A 20,386-nucleotide genomic window follows, 5' to 3' on the forward strand; every position below is an offset into this window, starting at 1 on the left:
ACAGGAGAGTGATCCGTGAGCTTGTTTGATTGGCTCGCCTTGGCTCACTGATGGCTTACTCACTGCCCCACATCCCGCTGGGTTATGAATGAACATGAGTCAGATAGGAGCCAAAGTTCCCGGGGTGACTTCCTTTTTCCCCTAAAGTGAAAGGGCATGGGGCACTATCACCTCCTCAGCTGGGCATTACTCTGTGGGGCTCAGGAGGGGAACGTAACTGGGGTTTAACCACACAGTCTTACATTTGTTGAAGTCTACAAAGGTCATGGTGCCAGACCCCAGGCCTGGGGCCCTCTTCCTAAGCAGCATGTGACCCTATTAATTATGAAAAGAAAAAAAAGTCATATTAGTCACTGCACGTTCCGGGAGGGAAGGTGGAGACTCTTCACTCCTTCCTCCTATCTCCAGTTCTCAAGACCTAAATGTGGGTCCTTTTGGCCAAGCAAGATTTTTGTGTGTATGTGTGTGTGTGTGTGTGTGTGTGTGTGTGTGTGTGTGTGGCTGAACTTGGCTCCCCTTTGGGCCGGTCCTGCTGAGAGCACTCAGCAAAACCAGATCTGCTCCTTGGATGGTGGTGAAGCCATGCCAAGGGCATTGCTTTGGTGGAGTTAGAATGTGGCAAACAGCCTGGGACCCTCATCAGCCTGAGGGACTCTGGCTCCCCAGAACCCTCAAAGCATGTGACACCCTCTTTTACAGGGCCTTCTGTCCCCTTGCTCCTAGTTCTCCAAGCTGGCATTTCACTGCCTAAGCTACCAATTCTGCCTCCCACTCAGGGCTTCCGGCAAGACAGAGAGAGGGTAGAGGGGCATGCAGCCACTTGGAGAGTTGGTTTGGTGCCTGGGCTCCTCTTCTGCTTAGAGTTCCTGTGGTCAACAGATAAAGGTTTTTGTTTGTTTGTTTGTTTGTTTTTCTTGCTCTCTCTCTATAGAAGAAGGGTCAAGGTGACCTGGCCCAATGTTCTTGTTGCACAGGGATGCCCAGGCAAAGAGATGTTGTATACCATGTCCCATGATTAGTGTCATGTTCATGGCTAGTGTCCTGGGTCACCCCTGTAAGGGCCTATTGACTCACTGGGCTCATTTCAGCCTCAAAACACATGCGTGATTAATCTTCTTCCCCTGCCCACACACCCACTAACAAGGCAAGAAAATGACTTGAGACTGTAGCTGACACACACGAGGACCTCAGTACAGGTCAGCTGTTGGTTGATGAGCTCCACTGAGTGTCCTTTCCATGACTTTGCCAAACTTGAGACAATAGCCAACCCTCTGGACTTTGACTGAAACAGACCAAGTAGTGACAGAGTAGACAAACAAGGAGGGTGGTTGTGACTCATCTCCCCTGCCTTTGGCACACAGAGAGGTTACGTCATCTGCCTCCAGGCAGGGAGAACTGCTGAGTTACTCTTTTGCTGTAGAGCCTGGTAGGACTTCATGTTCTCCTTGACCATCCACAAGGCCCTGGTGAGAAATCTGTGGCCGAGCCAGAAGGGTGAACACTGTGCCAAAGGGTCTACACATGTGATCTGTGTGTTTGTGCAAAGAGGCCAAGACATATGCATACCAGTGAACATAAGATGGTGGTGCCCTCAGGGTCAGTTTGATTTGGAGGTGTGGTCTTCAGTGCAGGTGACTTGATTTTGTGTAGTGTAAACTGGTGCTAGCCTCCATTCGAAATACAAACTGAACATACATATATATTTCATTAAAGCCTCCCTGAGAATTCAAAATGGCTTTGCTGTCTCGCCTCCTTTTCCGGCTTCTTCCGTGTCCTTCTTTCTTCCTGTTCTGATCGAGCTTCAGATAGACCCGGGGATTCAACAGTCCGGCTTACTCATTGTAAAGTGGCCCAGATGCAGACACAGAAGTCGAGCTGAGCTTCAGATATTAGACCTCTAAGGAATGAGGTCAAAGGTTTTGTCAGCCAAGGGATCACATAGCTTTCTGGCTCCATGGACACCAATTGCCCCTCTAGCCAACAACCTCCTTTTTAATAACCCACTTTCCCAGGCCTGCACCCTCAGTGACATAGGCCAGCATTTGGCATCTAAATGGCTGGCCTTTCCCCTGGCAGCACAGTGCTCTAACAGGTGAAGAGGCAGCTCCCAGAGCTTAGGAGGCTTCCTAGTTTCCCCTGAGGCACTTTTGCTGTGACTTGTATCCCTTGGAGGCTCCTCATTGAGGACCTCCCTTCCTCCCAGGGAAGGTAGGAAGTGAGGGAGGAAGGAGGGGGGAGGAGAAGGCAAGGATCACAGAGGACCAAGGAGTAGGCTGCTTTTGAAAAAAAAAGAAAAAAAAATCCAACCGAATTTGTCTCAGCTTTATTTAACAACATAGACTCCCAAAGCTCTTGACATCTCTACTTGTGGCTTCTGGGCTTTTGCCCCACAGTAACCAAGCTGATTTGAAAATGTCCCCATCCCTGTTCCCACAGGTGTCTGACATACTCAGACCTCTTTCAGGAAGGCCCCCATGTGCTGGAGGAGGCCGAAGAAGCTGAAGTGCCACCGTGCTGAGGGAATAGCAGAGACTGGCTTTTGGAGCCCTCCTTCCCTCCCCTCCTCCATTCTTTCTTCCCTCCCTTCTTCCCTCTCTTCCTTTTTCTTTTTCTTCCTTCCTTCCTTTTTCCCCTCCCTCCCTTGCTTTCTTCTTTTCTTCCTTTTAACGAGTTTGTGTAGCTCAGGTTGGCCTTGAAGCTGCTATGTAACTTAGGAATGACCTGGAATTTCTGATCTTCCTACCCCCACACCCTGAGTTCTGGGATTATAGGGACAGGGACGCATCACCACACCTGGTTTGTCTGGTGTGGTGCTGGGGGTCAAACACAGGACTTGGCACATGCTCGGCCTGCACTCTCCCAACAGAGCCTCATTCTCAGCCTTTTGGCACCAGTCCTGAGCAGAAGGAGTTCTCCTGCCAGGAAGCTGGCTAGAGTCTGTGTTTCCTTGTCAGATATGGTTTCAGGGACCACAGACTTCAGGGCCTTTCCATGAAGAAGCCTCGGGGATTCTGCTCCTGGCTCTGTGGGGATGGGAAGGGCCAAAGACGTGGGGCCAGCAGAAGCTACAGATTGCAACTCAGCTACCTGGTCACGAACCTGCAGGTCAGGGACACAGGAGAGATTCAAACGAAACAAACAAAGCAGGCTGACTGAAGGGGGAGGACCAGAGAGCTGCAGGCACCACTACCTTCACCACTCTCACCTGGGCCACAGAGCCTGAAAGGCCAGTTTGGGGAAGGGTGGAGAAGAAAGAGATTGCAGCTGAGGAAGGCTGAAGCCAGCAGGAAAGTAATTGCTGGAGCGCCCTGCACGTGGTGGTGTCCAGATGGGGCTTCCCACTTCTACTCTTTTCTGCCAGGCTGAACTCACAGTTTCAGCTTTACCAGGACCAGTGTGCAGAGTTGCAGAGGGGCCCTGCGCTGTCAAGCTCACAGAGAGCTTGCCTGAGGCCGTGTCTTAGCCTCTGCCCTGAAGGTATGGGGGAAGCCACAAGGCCTTCTCTGACACTAGATGAGGTGAAGATATGTCCTCTGTCCTCCCAGCAAGACCCGACACCTGTCCAGGGACCTCCTTACAATTCTGGACAGCATTGCCCACAGCTGTTTTCTGGGACTGGAGACCCCTACTTGGTCAGAAAGGCACCTCTCTGACTCACAGGGCTCGGTTTCTCAGCAGTCCCATCAGTCACCTCAGATGTGTCAATTCTCAGAGCACCCCAGGGTATGCATTTCTGCACCCTTCCATGAGTGATCATGAAGAGCTGACTCTGGGGTCCAGTACCCAGTCCATCTTCCCTCTGATGTCTACAGACACCGACCCACACACATTCAAATCTGAACTCAGCCTCTAGAACTTTCTGTGCACCCACCTCAGTAGTCTCAGGCTACAGCATCACCTCCCACTCACCACACTGAGGCAGAGCCCCAGGCCGGGCCAGTTCTCTCTGCTCATCAGGACTTCGGAACATCCCCAAATGTGCTAACTTGTGGTCACTCTGCATCTCCCCCTCAGTGAGTTCCTGTCCCAGGGTACAGCCCATGTGATTCTTCTGACCCTTGTATTCCTTCTTACCTTTTCTGGGTGCAGCATCACCTCCCTTCTCTCTACCCTGTGTCTTGGCTTCGTAGTCCAGAAGCATCTGAGATACCATCCTGACAGGCTCAGCCCTCACAGAGCAGGCCCCTGTGTGCAGGTGACATGACCTCCTCTCTGCCCAAATTAGCACTATTCTCCACCCCCCACCCCCTGTTTTGCAAGACAAAGTCTCTGTGTAACCCTGGATATCCTGGAACTCACTCTGTAGACTAGATTGGCCTGGAATTCACAGAGATCCACCTGCCGCTGCCTCCTGAGTGCTGGGGTTAAAGTCCTGTGTCATCAAGCCCAGCTGTTTTTTGTCTCTTAACCCTCCTTGCAGTGTGTTTTGCTGTCTTGTCCCCCACCTGCTGTACAGGGATCCCTACAAAACTCCTGTAGTCTGTAGGCTCATGTCTGGCTTGACGATGATGCTCGGTGCAAGAGAACAGAGAGATGGGATGAGAGGAAGGATCTAGATTATCTGCAGGACTTAGGTCAGAGTGTTTCTTAGTTGTACCTGCAGGTTGGAGGCAGACCTGGGATAACACCAGAGACTCGCCATTCTCACTCCTGCCTGAGTTGAGCCAGCTTCTGAGAGAGCCCTTCAATGCCACTTCTCAGCCATCCTTGCCCTACACTAGTCCTTGCTGATCTGGTTGCTTCTTACGATTTGTCCCTCCCAGCTCAAGTACACTCCCTAATACATGGCTGCACTGGCTTTGTCTGAGGCATGGTGTGACATAACTATGGTTGGAGAAAGCACCTGGCCAGCCCTAGAAGGGCTCTCAGTCTAGGAGAGGGAGACTGTGGCTGGGGAAACAGGAGCTTGAATCGCATCTGTTTATAAACCATTACATGGCCTAAGGGGACCCTGGCTCTTAAAATAAGGGCTAACCAATTAAAACTCGGACCTTCCTCAAAGAACCTAACAGCCAAACAATGGCTCTTGTTCTGCAAGGCCTTTGCCTGACTCTACCATCCCAGCTACACAGCTGCTTCAGCCGCCACTGACCCCAGGCTATCTGGCAGTGCTTAGTGACAATGAATAGAGCTTTGCTTAATGAGGACCTCCCTTGTAGGTCCTTGGAGAAAAGTGTGGTTATGTTCACTGTGGCCCTGTGTGTCATGGTGTAGTCTTTAAGATAGATGTCTAGTTGCAGGAGGGTGGGTAGGAAACAGTGGGATAGTCACATTCAAAGGGACTCAGTGTCAGTAAGAGTTAAGAAGCAGATGTACACACAGCAAACAGAAAAATCATAGAGACATGCAAAATGAAGGAGCAGAGTGGACTTCGTAGCATCCTACCGTTTATGGAAATCTCCTAGGGTTCTTTTTTTGTACCCAGACTCCTAGGTTGTCTATGCTGGCCTTGAACTTGTGATCCTCCTGCCTCTGCCTTCTAAGTGCTGGAATAATAGGAACACACCATTACACCTGACTCATCTACATGAATTAAAAAACACCCCCAACTGTACTACATTTACTTTGGAGGCTATTGCCTATATGGAGACATAGAGATGTCACCCATAATGCACACAGGCATCAAATACATTATAGCTGGTGCCTGCTGGAGAAAGAATGGGAGTGGAGATTAGAGGTAAAGGGTAAAAATGCAGTAATACCCGCTTGGAAGGGCTTTGCACAACCTGGTCATAGTGTACACAGCAGTCAGCTTTATCCTTTGCTGTCATGGTACCACCCAAAACAAGGCCATACAATTCCAACCAGTCAACCCGAGACACCTGAGCTTCTCAGGGCAGTGGTAATTTTACTCTCTCTTTTTGAGAGGTCTTGGGAATGACTTCACTCAGTTCCCCACATGACGGCTAAGAATCTTGAAGCTTAGAGGACAGGAAAGCTGCTCCAGCCAGACGTGAGAAGAAGAGAGGTTTGCTCTAGCCTTCTGCTATTCCTTCCTGTCCCAGGCTCTGCCAAAACTCCCTCTTCCAAACTCTCAAGACAGTGTTCCCTCTTGTTTGTTTTGAAGGGCTTGGCTGTGTTTGTCTTAGCCCATGGGCACCCGGTCTGAAGTAGTGTCCTGTGCCTGTGTGCAGTCTAAGGGCCAGGTCTCCTAGTGGGTGGGAAGGCTCTGTCCTGCTGTAACAGTGTTGTTGAATGTTTTTCTCTTTCCAGGACAACGGCCTCAAAAGTCAGGTGAGCTCACCCTCTCTGGACAGGTGAGAGCAGGACCCAGGCTTCAGTGGGAGGAATCTGGGTTGGAGGATATGATGTCACCATGGCACTGAGGCAGAAGAAGGGATTGAAGGGACCATCTTTCCCACAGCCTGTTCGGTATTCACTGGCTCTAACTGCAGCAGATCCAGAGCCCTTGCCCTGTGTGGGCACACCATGCTGATGTCAACAGTTTGCTGGGACCGCAGGTCCATAAAGCTGCTGACAGGAGAATTGCACAGGTATCAGCGTGGGCCCCGGCCAAAGTTTATGACAGTCCTTTTCTAGCAGATGAAGTCGAACAATAAGTCCTCAGAGGAGCAGGTTTCCAAACGGATCCCTCTTCCTAGTACCCCTCCCCCCCCAGGTCTTTCATGAATAATATGTTATCATGTTGTTGTTGTTATTAATAAATCACAATATAGATGAAATTGTACATACCAAAATAATATGTTTTCAGAATCTATAAATGCCCATTGAATCAGAACACAGAACATTCCCAGCTCACAGAAGCCCCTTTCCACCTGTCCCTTACACGTGACTACTTACCCTCCAAAGAGTAGCCATGCTTCTAACACCACAAACTACACAGTTTGTATGTGTGTGTGGGTGGCGGGGGGGGTGTATTGTGGTGGTGTGTATGTGTGTGTACTGCAGGTTCTTGTGTATATGCATATCATATGGAGGTCAGAAGTCTATACCATCCTCTATCCTGCCCATCTTATTTTGGGGACAGGACCTTTCACTGAATTTAGAGCTCATCATCTGGTTACACCTACTAGCCAGTATGCCTCAGGGAGATACCTGTCTTTATCCCTCCAGAACTGAGATCATAGACCTGTCTCACCTCATTTGGCTTTGTATATGGGTACTGGGGATCTGAACTCTGGTCTTCATGCTTGTACAGCAAGCACTTTACCCATTGAGCCATCTCCCTAGCTACCCCTTATACCAGTTTTGACTTTATCCACATCAGGGGCAGAGAAGTCAGCTTTTTAGGGGCAGTCTGCACCGGCTGACGGAGCTCCAGGCTGCTGTACTTGAGAACGCCAGCTAGCACAGGCTTGAGTGTGCATCCTTTCTAAGTCCTTTACTGACATGGATGAGACAGATGTGTCAGTAGTTCTATTTGTGGCTAACCAGAGATGCAGTTGTCTGGAAGAAATCCCTGGAGAAGGTCGATTTAGCAACTAGCAGAATGAAAAGGAAACAAGTCAGCAGTCTTTTTACCTCACAGGCTATTTGTCTGCACGTTAAATCTGTAACAAAGTAACGTTCCCAGTTTGTTCTTGGAAAAAACGCCATGCGGTCAAAGACAGACGCATATCATTCAAGATCAAAGCCCCTTTGAAATGAGTTCTCTTTTCTCTAAAATACTCTGAGTGACAGAGACAAAGGACCAGCCATATTCTCAACCTGGGGACTGCTGGAGCTTAAATGGAAATAAGAGATAGGATTAGTAACTCAGCCCCACCCTGAATTGGCAGGAACCCAGCTGATCAACAGGGGACCCAGGCTAGTCAGCTCACCCTGGACCACCTGTACTCAAGCACTAGCCAGTGGCTGAAGCAATTTGCCAAGTACCACATGGACATACTGGTGGGAGTATTCTACATGGGTGGGGCAGATGTAACACGGGCTTGAGGCATAGATCCCCTCCTCCCATTGAAGCCACTGGAGGAAAGTAAAGTCTCTATGATGTGGCCTCTGAACTTTAAAGATGGGTCACTGAAAACATGCATCATGTGTGGGTAGCCACATGCGAGAAGTAGTAGTTTGCTAAGCTCAGATTTGCTCTTAGACCTTGGAATTTCTTCTGGAAATTCTCTGGAAGTAGATGCCAAGCCAGAGTCCTTTTATCTTAGGAGTGTTTCTCATTTGTGAAAAAGAGTAGCAGAAGGTATTGAACCCCCACAGCTTTTCTTCAGGGTGTCCTCATCAGGGTGCTGAACCCCAGCCAGTCACAAAGCACTCAGTAAATTGTCAGAGGACAGACTTCCAGAACAGCCAAGTCACCACCAACTCAGCAGCTTTTATGCTCCAGAATGTTTCCGAGTTTATTAATTGCTCAAGAGTTAAGTGTGGCCATTCTTATTTTACACACGAGAAATTTAGATAATAATCCCGTTAGTAAACAGCAAAGTTGAGATTTGACCAGATGCATTTGGCTCCAATGCCCATGTTCTCTACAGAGAAGGTCAGAGCAAAGGCTGGGAGAGGGGGGTGATCTTTACACTGCAGGTGAAAGTTGCCATGGTGACAAGAAACATGAAGAAGTAAAGAGGATGCACTCAACATTTCTAATGCTCTTACAAGAGCTGCCCATTAGCACCCAAGAACCACACCAGGGGGAGCTTGGTGGTCCCTGAGCCCGACCTTCACTGGACAATGAGAAAACCTGTTTAAAGAAGACATGCAACTGGCATAGGCCTAACCAGTATAAAACGAGTGGAGAATCTCATGAGTCCTTGCCCAGTGTCCTATGGCCTTCCTCTTTGTCAGTGACCCTAAAGTCTCTCTCCCTCTGTCTCTCTGTTTGCAGCAGAGCACGCAAGTTCAATTTTGGCAGAGGACACACAAGAGCAGAGCCATGAGAAAGCAGGTGACCCTGGGATGACTTTCAGGGCCTCAGACATTCCTCATGATCCTAATAAACTTGCTGACTTGAACTTGAGCTCTGGACACTCTTTGTCACTTTGGCCTTTCCTGGTACCAGCACAGTGTTCACTGCTATATAGAAGGCGCCTTATAAATGTTGGACAAACATTGCCCAGGAGAGAGGGACTCCAGATCTGGATAGGAGGAAATCTTCTGAAGACTTTGACCTCCAGGATGAGATCATGGGCTTTAGAAGCAAATGTATTTTATAGATCTGATAAATGCAGCATAACCTGGCTATTATGTACCGTCAGGTGTGATACTCTGCCTTGAATTCTCCACTGGAGGAGAAAGCAAAAATAAAACGTATTTCAGGTCAGTGACCAGCCCAAGGTCTCAGGCAGATAGGGATGCCATCAAGGATGTCATGGGGCAGTTTATGGAGTCTGCTGGCCCCTCTGCCTGCCACATGGAGGTCTCAAACTTTTCCATCCTGTGGTCATAGCTGGAGCTAGCCTGTCTCACTTACCCTCTACTGTCCCACTGGGAATGTCATATCTGTGCTTTGACCTGGTACCAGTGACAAACAATCTTGCTTCAAGATAGTCATGTGCTGTGGAGCTGCTCCGAGGGCAGACACCTGTGGTTCTCAAGTGGAGAAGAGTTTGCCAAGGCCACGCAGCTACCAAGTGGCAGTGCTCACAGGAGCTGGAGGCTGCTGAGAGCTCCATGTGCCTGTAGTCACAACCAGGAGCGTCTTCTCAACACATGAGAAGGTGCCGCTGTCCTTCCCAGGATGTGTCTCTTGTACATCAAAATTAGCCTTCAGCTATTTCTGTTGAGTCAGAGGCAGTCTTACAGGGCTAGAATATTCCAGTAGAAGGGACACAGAGTTCTCTCACCTAGGGAGAGGACAGGCAGCTTTGGTGTTAACCTAAACAGTCGTCATCTTCGGAAGACATAAAATAACACGATTCTACCCCTTCTTATAACTCTTCCAGTTTGAATGATCTTAGTGGCCTCAGCTATGTATCCTTAGACATGATGGTCAAGACCTGACTGGCCATGTCATTCTCTGCCATGCCCAACCTCATGAGTGCCAGGCTGAAGGCAGTGCCCAGACATGGACAGGCCAGCTGGCCTTTCTCTGGGACTATGGCTCTATGAAAGTGGCCAAAGGTAGTGCGTTGGTGGCCGTCTGGCTCCCAGAATTCCTCTGTTGACAAGTGGAATTTCCCCGCTTAGTGGCTGAACCGGAAGTGTGATGAGTACTTACTTGCAAAGCCATACACTTTGGGGAAACAAGCTGTAGCCAGACTCCAATGTTACGAGCTAGTGAGGAGAGCAGGGGCTTGGGAAAGTGCCATGAGCAACTGGGCCTGTTAACCAGCTGCTTGTCTAGCAACTTCAACTTCTATTGTATTAGAGTTGAATTTGAACTTGGGAGTAGGAGGTCCTGCGGGGGTGGGAAGGCAGTTCTGCAGTCTGAGTGAAGAAGCCTGCCCTGCAGGCAGCCCACTGCTTTCCTCTCCTCCCTGGAGATGAATCAGCTGCTGGGAAGCACTTAGGCCTTGGGAAACAAGGAGATAGCCCTGACCAGTGAGCATCAGCTCAATGGAGGTACTGTTCTTTTTGCTGGAGCAGTTTCTGAAGCTGCTCCATCATTTTCATCCAAAGAGCTCAAGCTTATCTCCAGTGCTTGCCCATACAATGGCTGTCCCTGACAGTACTGAGACTGTCCATGTCTGTCAGCAGCCTTCTCAGACCAGCAGGGTCCATTTACAGCAGGGGAGTGATGGTAGGTGAAGTATCACATGGGACAGCTTTGGGAAGAGATGAGTCTGTGCTTCTGTTCAGGGTTGAGGGCTAGCCATAGCCCTCTCTTTCAGTCCTGAACGATTGTGGAGAGCACATGGCCCCTTCCCAAGATGCAAAGTCAGCACCCTGAAGAGTTGTGCCCACCTTCATCCTGTAAGTGAGGTCATCACTGGTCATGCCTAGGGTCATCATGCCTGGCCCCAGGGATGCAGTGAGCTGGAAGCAAACCCAGCCACTAGACCACCCATGCTTGACAAGGTTCAGCCTGTGCTGCCTCCTGAGCATGAAGCTCTGATCTTTCTGAAGGCCTGCTGCTGCAAGCTGAAGTGAAATGTCACTTCCTGTTCCCCCTGGAGTTGTCCTCAGGAATGTTGCATGGCTGAAAGTTCCAGATTCAAAATCGAGGTCAAGTATTGCATGATTTGCCTGGGGGAATGAGACACTGCAGTGTCCAATACAGGTTCTAAGAAGAAGCAACTGATCAATGAATGTCCCTGTCCTGGAGGTGATGCCCAAGCAGCACACACAGAGTTAAAAAAAGCAGACAGGCCAGTCAGCCTTCCTGCCTGCCTCAATGGTCAGATGAGCAGTGAGCCACTAGGAACTTGCTTAAAGTTCAAAACTAGGAGCTCCTTGGGAAGATTCTGACTCAGTAGGCCTGGGGTGGAGCAGGAGTCATTGACCCCATGATTTCATTGGTCACAGGAGGCCTCCACACTACTGGTACTGCTGGGTGCCCAGATCTGGAAGGCTCCAAGGAGAGCTCATTTTCTTCATGGAACATCCCGTTTGTCACCAAGGCTGCCTACTTGCCTAACTACCAGCTGGCAGCACTGGCTACCTTCCCTCCATGCTAGCTGCTTTCTCGAGGGTGTCCAGGCAGCAAACAGCTGAATCTAGCCTCCTTTCTGGGAAATGAAAAACAGGGAGCAATCTTCTGTCTGTGGGACCAATGTGTGTCTTACCAAGAACAGGCAAAAGGAAATCATAGATAGAGAAATTGCCCATGTTTCCTGGGGCTGGCCTAGGAGGTATTTACACTTCTGCTAGCCTTTGCATTTGTCCTGAGGAGCTGACTTCAAGTGGAGAAGTTAGATCACTGATTACTTGTTCCAGAAGGTCACGTGCCTTAGCCTCAATTGCTGTTAGGAAATGGGGGTTGGAGGAATGCTCCTGGTACCCCTGGCATGGAATGCTGCACTTTGCCCTAGAAATGATGCTATAAATGGAGTTCCTTTTTTGTGACAATATCACAGCCAACACCCTCTTATAGACGGCATCATAGTCCGTGCAGTTACTATAACAAATTCCCATACACCAAAAAGCTTACAAAATTGAATTGAAAGCTTAGGAATTGATTTCCCATGGTTCTAAAGGCTATGAAGTCCAAGATCAAGAAAACAGGAGATGCTGCTTCCTGGTTCATGATGACACCTTCTCGCTGGGTCCTCACATGGTGGAAGGCTCTTCTGTAAGTGCACTAACCCTCATTCACAAAAGTTCCACCCTCACACTAAGCATTTCCCAGAGGCCCCAGCTCCTAATACCACCGCCATCTTGGCTTTAGCCTCCATCAGATGGGGTGTGTGGAGGCAGAGGGCTACACATTCAGACTGTATGTGTAGCAGAGGGACTGTTCTGGGAAACTGCTTCTAGGGTGAGACATGACTACTGAGGGAAAATGCATTCCCAATTTCTCAACTGAAACCCAGACAAACTTTGAGAAGAACATCTGTTTGCAGGTTAGACACTGTCTGCATGATCTGGCCCTTGGAAGAGCCTGAGGTGGCCAGAGACAAAGCCTAGGACCAGATTCCAAGCTCCCCACATGAATCCAACATTGGGGACATCAAGCAAATTTCCTCATTGAAAGGTTTAGCACCTTCACCCCACAAGATGGCAGCCATGGATGCTAGGCTCCTAGATGGCACAGCCATGGGTCTACACATGGGCAGACTGGCTTTGAAGGCCATGATGATCTTTGGGCACCGTCAGCTTTTGTACCAAACAGAAACTCAAAAGCTCCATTGCAGAGCTCTGAGCTGGAAGATTAAAAAAAAAAAAAAATTATTAGTTACTCTTGTCTTCACTGAGGTGGCCAAGTGAGGCATGGCATACGTAATCTGGAAGATTGGAGATGGTGAAGCCCCCAGGAAAGGCTACTCGGGGTTATGTGCTCAGTTGTGCCATGTGGCTAGTCTGAGCTACACATTCTTACCCTGAGGATGCTAAGTATGGTGTCTGCAGAGCCACTGGCCCACAGTATTTTAAAAATCACTTGCTGAATGACCAGAAGAATGTCTCTTACTCAAATTTTATTATATGTTTGGTACTTATGTTTGTGGACATTTACAAGAAAGAGAAGGAGGAGGAGGAGAAGGAGGAGGAGGAGGAAGAAGAGGAGGAAGAGGAAGAGGAAGAAGAGGAAGAAGAGGAAAAAGAGGAAGAAGAGGAAGAGAAGAAGAGGAAGGGGAAGGGGAAAGGGAAGGGAAAGAGGAAGAAGAAAAAAGAGGAGAGGGGGAAGAAGAATGGGGGAAGAAGAGGAAGAAGGGGAAGGGGAAGAAGAAAAAGAGAAGAGGAAGAAGAAGAAGAAGAAGAAGAAGAAGAAGAAGAAGAAGAAGAAGAAGAAGAAGAAGAAGAAGAAGAAGAGGAGGAGGAGGAGGAGGAGGAGGAGGAGGAGGAGGAGGAGGAGGAGGAGGAGGAGGAGGAGGAGGAAGAGGAAGAAGAAACAAAACAAAAATTCATAGCAGGAATTGAATATAAGTAAAAGCATAATGAAAAACTAAGAATGATGTTTCACAGAAAATTTTCTAAGTTTACAAAATGGAGTCCTTGCCAGAGGAGCAGACCCAGGGCAAGGATACCTCACATTTGAAAGCAGATGGTCATGAATTTGTACACTGCAGAAAGGTCTCTAATAGTTCTACTGAGGTATTCCAGGATCCCTCACCTGAACACATGGATGTGCAGAATCCTGGATGCTGAGGCCTGGGGACATTCCTCTAGCTGCTCTCAGACAGAGTAGCTAGGACTATGGTGTGATGCGAAGCTGAGGTATGAGGTACACCTACCCACAATGTTCTTTTTCAAATATGCACCCACAGCACATTTCAAGTTCAACCCCTCCCTCCCTCTGCTGAGCAAATGAACCATGATTTCCCAATGAGTGTCCCAATTCAAAGAGGACACATGGGGACAGATCTGGACTTGCCAGGCCCCATCACACAAAGCCAGGTCGTGCCTGTAATGAGAGCTCCAAGGAGCTTCAAGTGTTCCGATAATGGCTTGTGAGATAAACCTGTCCCTGGATCCCTACAGGCCTGCAGCGAAGCCCACTCCCAAGCCCTTAGTTATGTGTGCTTGGTATGGAGTCAATCCCAAGACACAGCACCGAACTTTATTCTGACACTTGAGCCTTTGGAGGATGAGACTTCCACTTTCTTCCTGCACCTCATCTTTCTGGGAAAGAAATTAAACACTCTCCTGGCAGGACAACTAAGACACATGTACAAAGGTATAGCATCGGTATAATTCCTACAAAAAACTTTATTAAAACTACCTGTTCCATAAAGCACATAGAAAAGGACCTTAAAACGCATTCAGTTCATCCTCCACAAACACATATAGAAACGTTATTTACATTTCTCTGCTTCATAGATTATTCTTCCAAACTTACAGTATATAAAAGGTAGTAACAGAGTGACCACCTGTTCACGCAGGTGTTCACAAGGCCGGGGATATTACTGCTTTTCCCAGCACACAGCCAATGTGGTCTGACAGCACCATACCCACAGGCTTCTCCAGAGGCCCCTCAGCTTCTGCTGAGGGACCTAGAAGCCACATCAGGAGCAGACAGGGGATGACTGGGTTGCTAGATTCCTGGAAACCATCATGAAGGCCTTGGCTCACTTCTATGGGCTGGGAGACAGACACTTACGGAGAGTAGATTCCAACATGGTGTTGGAATACAGCGAAGGATGGGTCCCTGGGCCCTCCCCTGGGGCTACTCATTCACCGTCCCCAATCCATAAGCACGTGGCTTCTCTTATCCATTCCCACCCACTCACAGGCTTTCTGTTTGAAACAGTTTTATCTGTCTGGTTCTGGAGGGTTCTGGAGGGTTCTAGAGGGTAACAGATTGCTGAGGGGCTTCCTAGCTGCCCAGACATTCCTGCTCAGGGCTGTTTTGAACAAGAGGTGGTGACTGCAGCCTATCTCTGCCACTGCACTGCTCAACTCCTGCATCTCAGCAGCAGCAGCTCAGTTCCTAGACAAAGATGGAGAGGCTTCCCAAAAAGAGACCATAGCAGCATCTGCAGTCACCATACAGTGTGACACTTTGACCTAGCTCATCCACTCACCAGTGTCTGATATAAAGTGAGATTTCACTAAGAAGTGAATCAGAGAGAAGAGGGAGGGGCTTTTATTTCAGGCTCCCCCCACCCCCATTTCCTGGGTATAATAAAGAAGTAGTGAAACGAGCATTGGGTAAAAACGCCTGTTTGTGCGATGCCTATCTCCTGTACAAATCTGCCCCGTGTTAAGATTTCTGAAGTCAGTGTTTCTTGGGGGATGAGAGTCTGTTTAAAATGAGCAAACAACCATGACTGGGCTTCTCTGAGTTGGACTTAAAAAAGCACTGTACCAAGGATGAGAGGCTGACACCAAGAAGTCATTACTAACCTGGGCCTGGTGCCTTGTACCTGTTATCATCCTAGCACTCAGGAAGTTGAGGCAGGAGGATTGCAAGTAAGAGGCCAGCCTAGACTACATAGTGAGATCCAGTCTCTAAAAGCAAACCCAAATAGAATAACAGGGAGAGAAGGAAGCCTGACCCACACACACACAAAAAAAAGGGTCATTTCCCTCTCCACCCAGAGTGAGTGGCCATCGTTGCCCAGACGGGAGGGACATGCTCAGGTGAGCAGCCCCTGCTGTCTCCTCACTAGAACGGGACATGGACTGTGGGCAATTCAGCCCCTACACAGTCAGCCCTATCTTCAGTGCAAACTGCCCTATAGCCATGGGCTCTCCCCACGGGCCTCACACCCCTGAGGCCCCCCTAAACTCACAGTAACATCAGAGTTTTACCCATACAAATAATCTGACACCCCTCCTAGTCACATAAAATCCTCACCCAGAGTCATCTGAGGAGAACCCAAGCTAGCCAAAAAGTTCCCAAGGAAAGAGACTCAACCCTACAGCCACCTAAGAGCTTGCGAGAGGCCACTGTTGGCTCAGGATGGTGTGTGTTCTCACACATACACACTGATGGAACCCAGAGGCAGGGCTGGGGGATGAAGGTACAAACATTTTCATACTAAGGATAATCCCCCCACCCCTGGGAGGCATTTCACTCTGAAAAAGGAACTAAAACATCTTTTTATTTTTATAATATTAAAAAATAAGTCTTTGATATATAAAAACTGGCCAGAAAAAATTTTTTTTACTTGTTACATAAGAATTGTCATCTTACATGTCCAGACTATTATTGGATCTTTGTCTCGGGGCAGGAGTTAGGGATAGGGTCCTGAGTATGAGTGACAGGAGGTGCCAGCCCCTGACAAAGTCCTGTGCAGAATAAGGATACTCTCAGTTTTGATTTTGAAGTGGAAGTCTGCACAGCAGGCTATAGCTCTCCGTGTACCTTTAGTGACGTGACCTTAAGCAGGTGGCACCAGTGAGTTTCTTGATGTGTAACAAGACGTTTAAGACTGGCCTCTGTGTCCTCCCCCCAGCAGCCAGTCCCCAAACTGGCCTCTGTGTCCTCCCCCCAGCAGCCAGTCTCGGCAGCTAAAATCCCACAAGGCAGAGATGCAAACAGGCTTCATCATTTCTGCAGGGGATGGAGGATCCTCCCGAGGGTGGCCTGCCCCGAGTCCTTCAGTCTGAGAGAGGATCTTTCCGTAGTCCCTCTGCCCTTCAGTGGGGTTTCTGCATTGGCACTTGAACCCCCAGCAGATTCCGGACACTTCTTGGAGGCCCGAGCGCTGCTGGCCCTCTTCAAAGTGCCACTGTCCTTGGAGGCAGAATCCTCGGAGCCACCTTTGACCCTAAGCTGCCGCTGGGAGACGGTCCTGGTGAGGCCAGTGGCTCTGGCCGCGGGTGGAGTATCCGTTCGCATGCTCCGAGATGATGAGGCCACCGTATTTCGAGCAAAACTTGGGATGGGGGGAAGGGCTCGAGAGACACCCGGAGCCTGAGGAGTCTTGGGCTCTTCCTTGGGACTCTCAGGGTCTCGTGAGTTGGGGCTGCTGACCTTGTTTTCTTCAGGTTTCTGCCTGGGAATGTTTCTGAGGGGCTTGGCGCTGGGCTTCCTGAATGAGGCTCTGGGCTGCAGCGGGGGGTCTTTCCCTGGCCGTCCACTGATGCTGCCACTTGAGCGGGGCAGCCTGGGCTCCTCTGCCCCAGATCCACTCACCTGGGGCCTCCTGGGCGAAGTGTCGGAAGTTCCCCGCACTGAGCTCCTCCGTGATAGCTGTGTGTCTGTGCTGCTGGGTGTCTCCCGAGGGGTAGTCTTGGATGTCAGTTCCGGCCGCTTCCAGGGCCCTGCTCCCCTGCTGGACTTGGTGATGGGGACCACCTTGCGCATATGCTCGTTCTCAGAGGAGTTCAAGGTTCGCACAGGCTTGGGTGCTACCCCTTGGCTGCGGCGGACACTGACAGGCTTCGAAGCCCCCACTGATGCCTCTTTGAAGGAATTTCTCTTTGGTGCCATGGCATCCTTCCCTCTGCTGGGTCTGTCCTTAGGAAGGCCGCCTTGGCAGCTGGGCTCACTCTTACTGGATTTTGGAGCAGGAACCTCCCCAGGAGGACTGGAAGCAGTGTTGGAGGAAATCTGGCTGCTTCCTGCCTCACCAGCCACAGAGAACACTGAGCAATCCCCTTCCTTCTCTTCCTCTTGCTTGTCTCCTCCTGGTCTGGAGTCCGTTCCCTCGGAGCAGTCCAGAGTCAATGAGCAGTCTGTGGTATCTGAGACATATAACAGAGATCCAGGATCCCTGTCTTCAGTGTCAGTGACAACCACGGACACGAGAGCCTCACTGCTGGGTTCATCAGAGATAGCCCTGTCATCCTCCCCAGCTGGGCTGAGAACCTCCTGAGGATCTGTGTCCTTGGGTGGGAGGCTGTCACCACCAGCATCAAAGGGCTGTGAACTCCTATCCCCTGGAGAGTGCAACTTTGTGGGACAGAAGTCATTCAGAGTCAGCTGGGATGCTTCCTCCAGACTCTTGGGACTCTGGAGGTCAAACTGGGTCAGCCCTGTGACCAACTCATGCTCCCTAATGCCCAGATCCAATGGTAAGAGTGGAGGGCTTTGTGTAGGTCCCAAGCCCACAGGTTCACTGTTCCTTTTTCGGAGGCTTGGCCTGCTCCGCCCAGCTAGTGGAAAAGGAGAAGCAGGTTCCTCCAGCCAGGATGTTGGAAGCCGATTTTGCCAAGCAGGGTGAGGGGCTTTCTCCTGGTTCTTTGAGGCCTGAGGTTCATGTGTAAAGTTAGGGCCATGGTTCTGTTGTTCTCTGGGTTCCATCCAGGCAATGGTGGGCCGAGTTTGCCGGGGACTGCTCCGGGGCAAACTGTTGAATTTGTTGGGGTCCTCTGGACTGTTGGTGGTACTCTCCAAGAAAGTCAAAAGCTCACGGTCAGCAGAGATGCCCAGGGAGAGGCGGGAGCGGCGGGTGTTGGGGGGCCGGTAAGAGGGGCTGTTGGGCCTGGGCTTCAGGAAGGAGGGCAGGTCTTCTGTGCTCTTCTTACCCAGCATCTGCACATCGTTCTCACTGCTGCTCCTGCCAAAGCCCCCGAGTTCCCCAGTTGTCCAGCAATGCCGCTTCTGCTCCAGCTCCTTCAGCCTCTGTAGCTGCTTCCGCTCCTGCTCCTCCCGGTCATGATTGTCCTAAGAGAGTGGAGAGGCGCCAGCGTGAAACACAGAGAGCCTGTGTGCAATACTAGGCCCACTCACTTTGACATTTAATGAGAGGTGCTTTCACAGACAGCAGTGGGTCCTAACCCATACAGACGCTGCCTTCTTCTGTGTGTGTGTGTGTGTGTGTGTAGAGTGGGCAAACTTCCTAAAGCAACTTAGGGATCTGACAAAGGAGCATGCTAGGCTTTGCTCCAACAATCTGTCTGCAATCCTCATTTGATCCCTCGGCCCAATGTCCAGCTTCCCACATGGGCTATGGTTCCATATATCCATGCAGTCTCAACTCCAGCCAAGCCACCTGGGCAATTATAGAGATGTAGAGACCACAGATGCTATAAGAGTGCACCCAGAATTGTGCACGCCAGTCGTGTGGCTCTATCCATTCTCCTCTGTGAGTTAACACACATATACTCACAAACAGGACATTTTGTTTACCACTGATTTGGGTATATAAGCACATACTAAAGACATTGAGAGATGGATGCCTTTCAGAGTGTTCTTGGAGTGCTCCTGGATGAAAATAAATGAAAAAATACCAAAAATGCCCTGGTGGCTCTGCCTGAGGCAGAGTTGAGGGCTCTGTCCCTCATGCCCAGGCCCATTCGTACAATCAGAGAAGAGAAATGGGTGTGCTTTACAGATCCTTCAGCCATCTAGACTGGAAAGCAGTCACCCTTTCCCAACGACACAGAACCCAATGCAGACTCCAAAGTGTCCTTCACTTCTCTGTGTGACCTCTTATGTTGTTGTCCGTCATATATTCAAGGGACTTATTCCTGTTCCCCACTTGGATACCAAATCTGAGGATTCTCAAGTCTCTTATGCAAAATAGAATAGAATTTACATACATCCTATGCATATCCTCATATATGTCTTTCATTGACTCTAAATCACTTATAGCTAATGCTGTGTAAGAATTACATATGCATTGTTTAAGGTGAGACAAAAAAAATCTATAGACATTTAGCACAGATATAATTTTTAAACATTATTTTCAATTTGTGGTTGGTTGAATCTGCAGGCATAAGTATACAGATACGGCTACATTTGTGTCATAACTCATGAGGTTTTTTGGGGTGGGGTCCTAAGCCCATGTAACCATGTAGTTATGCACACACCTCAACTCTGTTATTGTTAGCAGTTTTTATTTGACAATAAGTTTCCTCTTCCAGTGAGTTTTCCTTTCCAAGTTCCTGTGGAGCTCTGCCTGGGGAGTCTTGGCTCCTGCAACTCTAGCCACAGCCTCCCCAGGGTCCCCAAACTCTCATTATTGTTATCTTAAGGCTTCACATAGTGGTGGTGGTCCAGGCCCTGTCTCTCTTGACAACAGGGCTAAGAGCATCCACAGTGGCCTCACAGGTCTGCAGTATCCAGATGGAGAGCAAGAGCCTCAGAGTCAGTTTGGCTTCAGCCACCCCCCACGGCCTCCCACAGCTGAGCTCACTGCTTGGACAGAAGCCTGCTAACGTGGCAGGCAGCAGGCTCAGCTCGCCTCTCTCAGTTAGATAGAGAAAGGAGTGGAGAGGAACCCAAAAGAATTCTGGACTTGAAAGAAATGTGAACAGCTTCTGTAAGAAGTAGTGCAAACCCTGGGATGAACCTACACAGCGAATCAATGGGTAGACAGGTAAGTAAATAAAATATGGTCAGCAGATGAATCGGGAGTAGTTGGTCCCTCAAAACTGAGACCTGAGAGGGATGCTGTCAGAGATGAGAGGCTGTCATGCTCCCATTGTCAGATAAATGTTTCGTTTACCAAGGACCAGCAACCTGAGAAGTTTTCTGGCTTCTGAT

General features: G+C 49.5%; 1 protein-coding gene and 1 long non-coding RNA gene across 4 annotated transcripts in view; one reads left to right on the plus strand and one right to left on the minus strand.

Annotated features, from left to right (window-relative positions):
* Positions 1 to 3,083: 3,083 nt before the first annotated feature.
* LOC143442019 (uncharacterized) lies at positions 3,084 to 8,926 on the plus strand. Of its 2 annotated transcripts, none has more exons than XR_013109888.1 (4): positions 3,084 to 3,291; positions 6,214 to 6,257; positions 6,365 to 6,494; positions 8,795 to 8,926. It is a non-coding gene; the product is annotated as an uncharacterized LOC143442019 (long non-coding RNA). The 2 variants fall into 2 exon arrangements; XR_013109889.1 differs by having other exon boundaries at positions 6,214 to 6,234.
* A 5,259-nt stretch (positions 8,927 to 14,185) lies between these two features.
* The window catches only part of Fhdc1 (FH2 domain containing 1), a 40,117-nt gene continuing 33,916 nt past the window's right edge, over positions 14,186 to 20,386 (minus strand). For both annotated transcript variants that reach the window (XM_076932590.1, XM_034500965.2), the window contains exon 13: positions 14,186 to 18,562. In XM_076932590.1, the coding sequence (XP_076788705.1) occupies positions 16,499 to 18,562 (2,064 nt within the window). In that variant the 3' untranslated portion in view covers positions 14,186 to 16,498. The remainder of the gene's footprint in view (positions 18,563 to 20,386) is intronic.

The sequence above is a fragment of the Arvicanthis niloticus genome, chromosome 4, assembly GCF_011762505.2.
Source record: "Arvicanthis niloticus isolate mArvNil1 chromosome 4, mArvNil1.pat.X, whole genome shotgun sequence".
Classification (NCBI taxonomy): Eukaryota; Metazoa; Chordata; class Mammalia; order Rodentia; family Muridae; genus Arvicanthis; species Arvicanthis niloticus.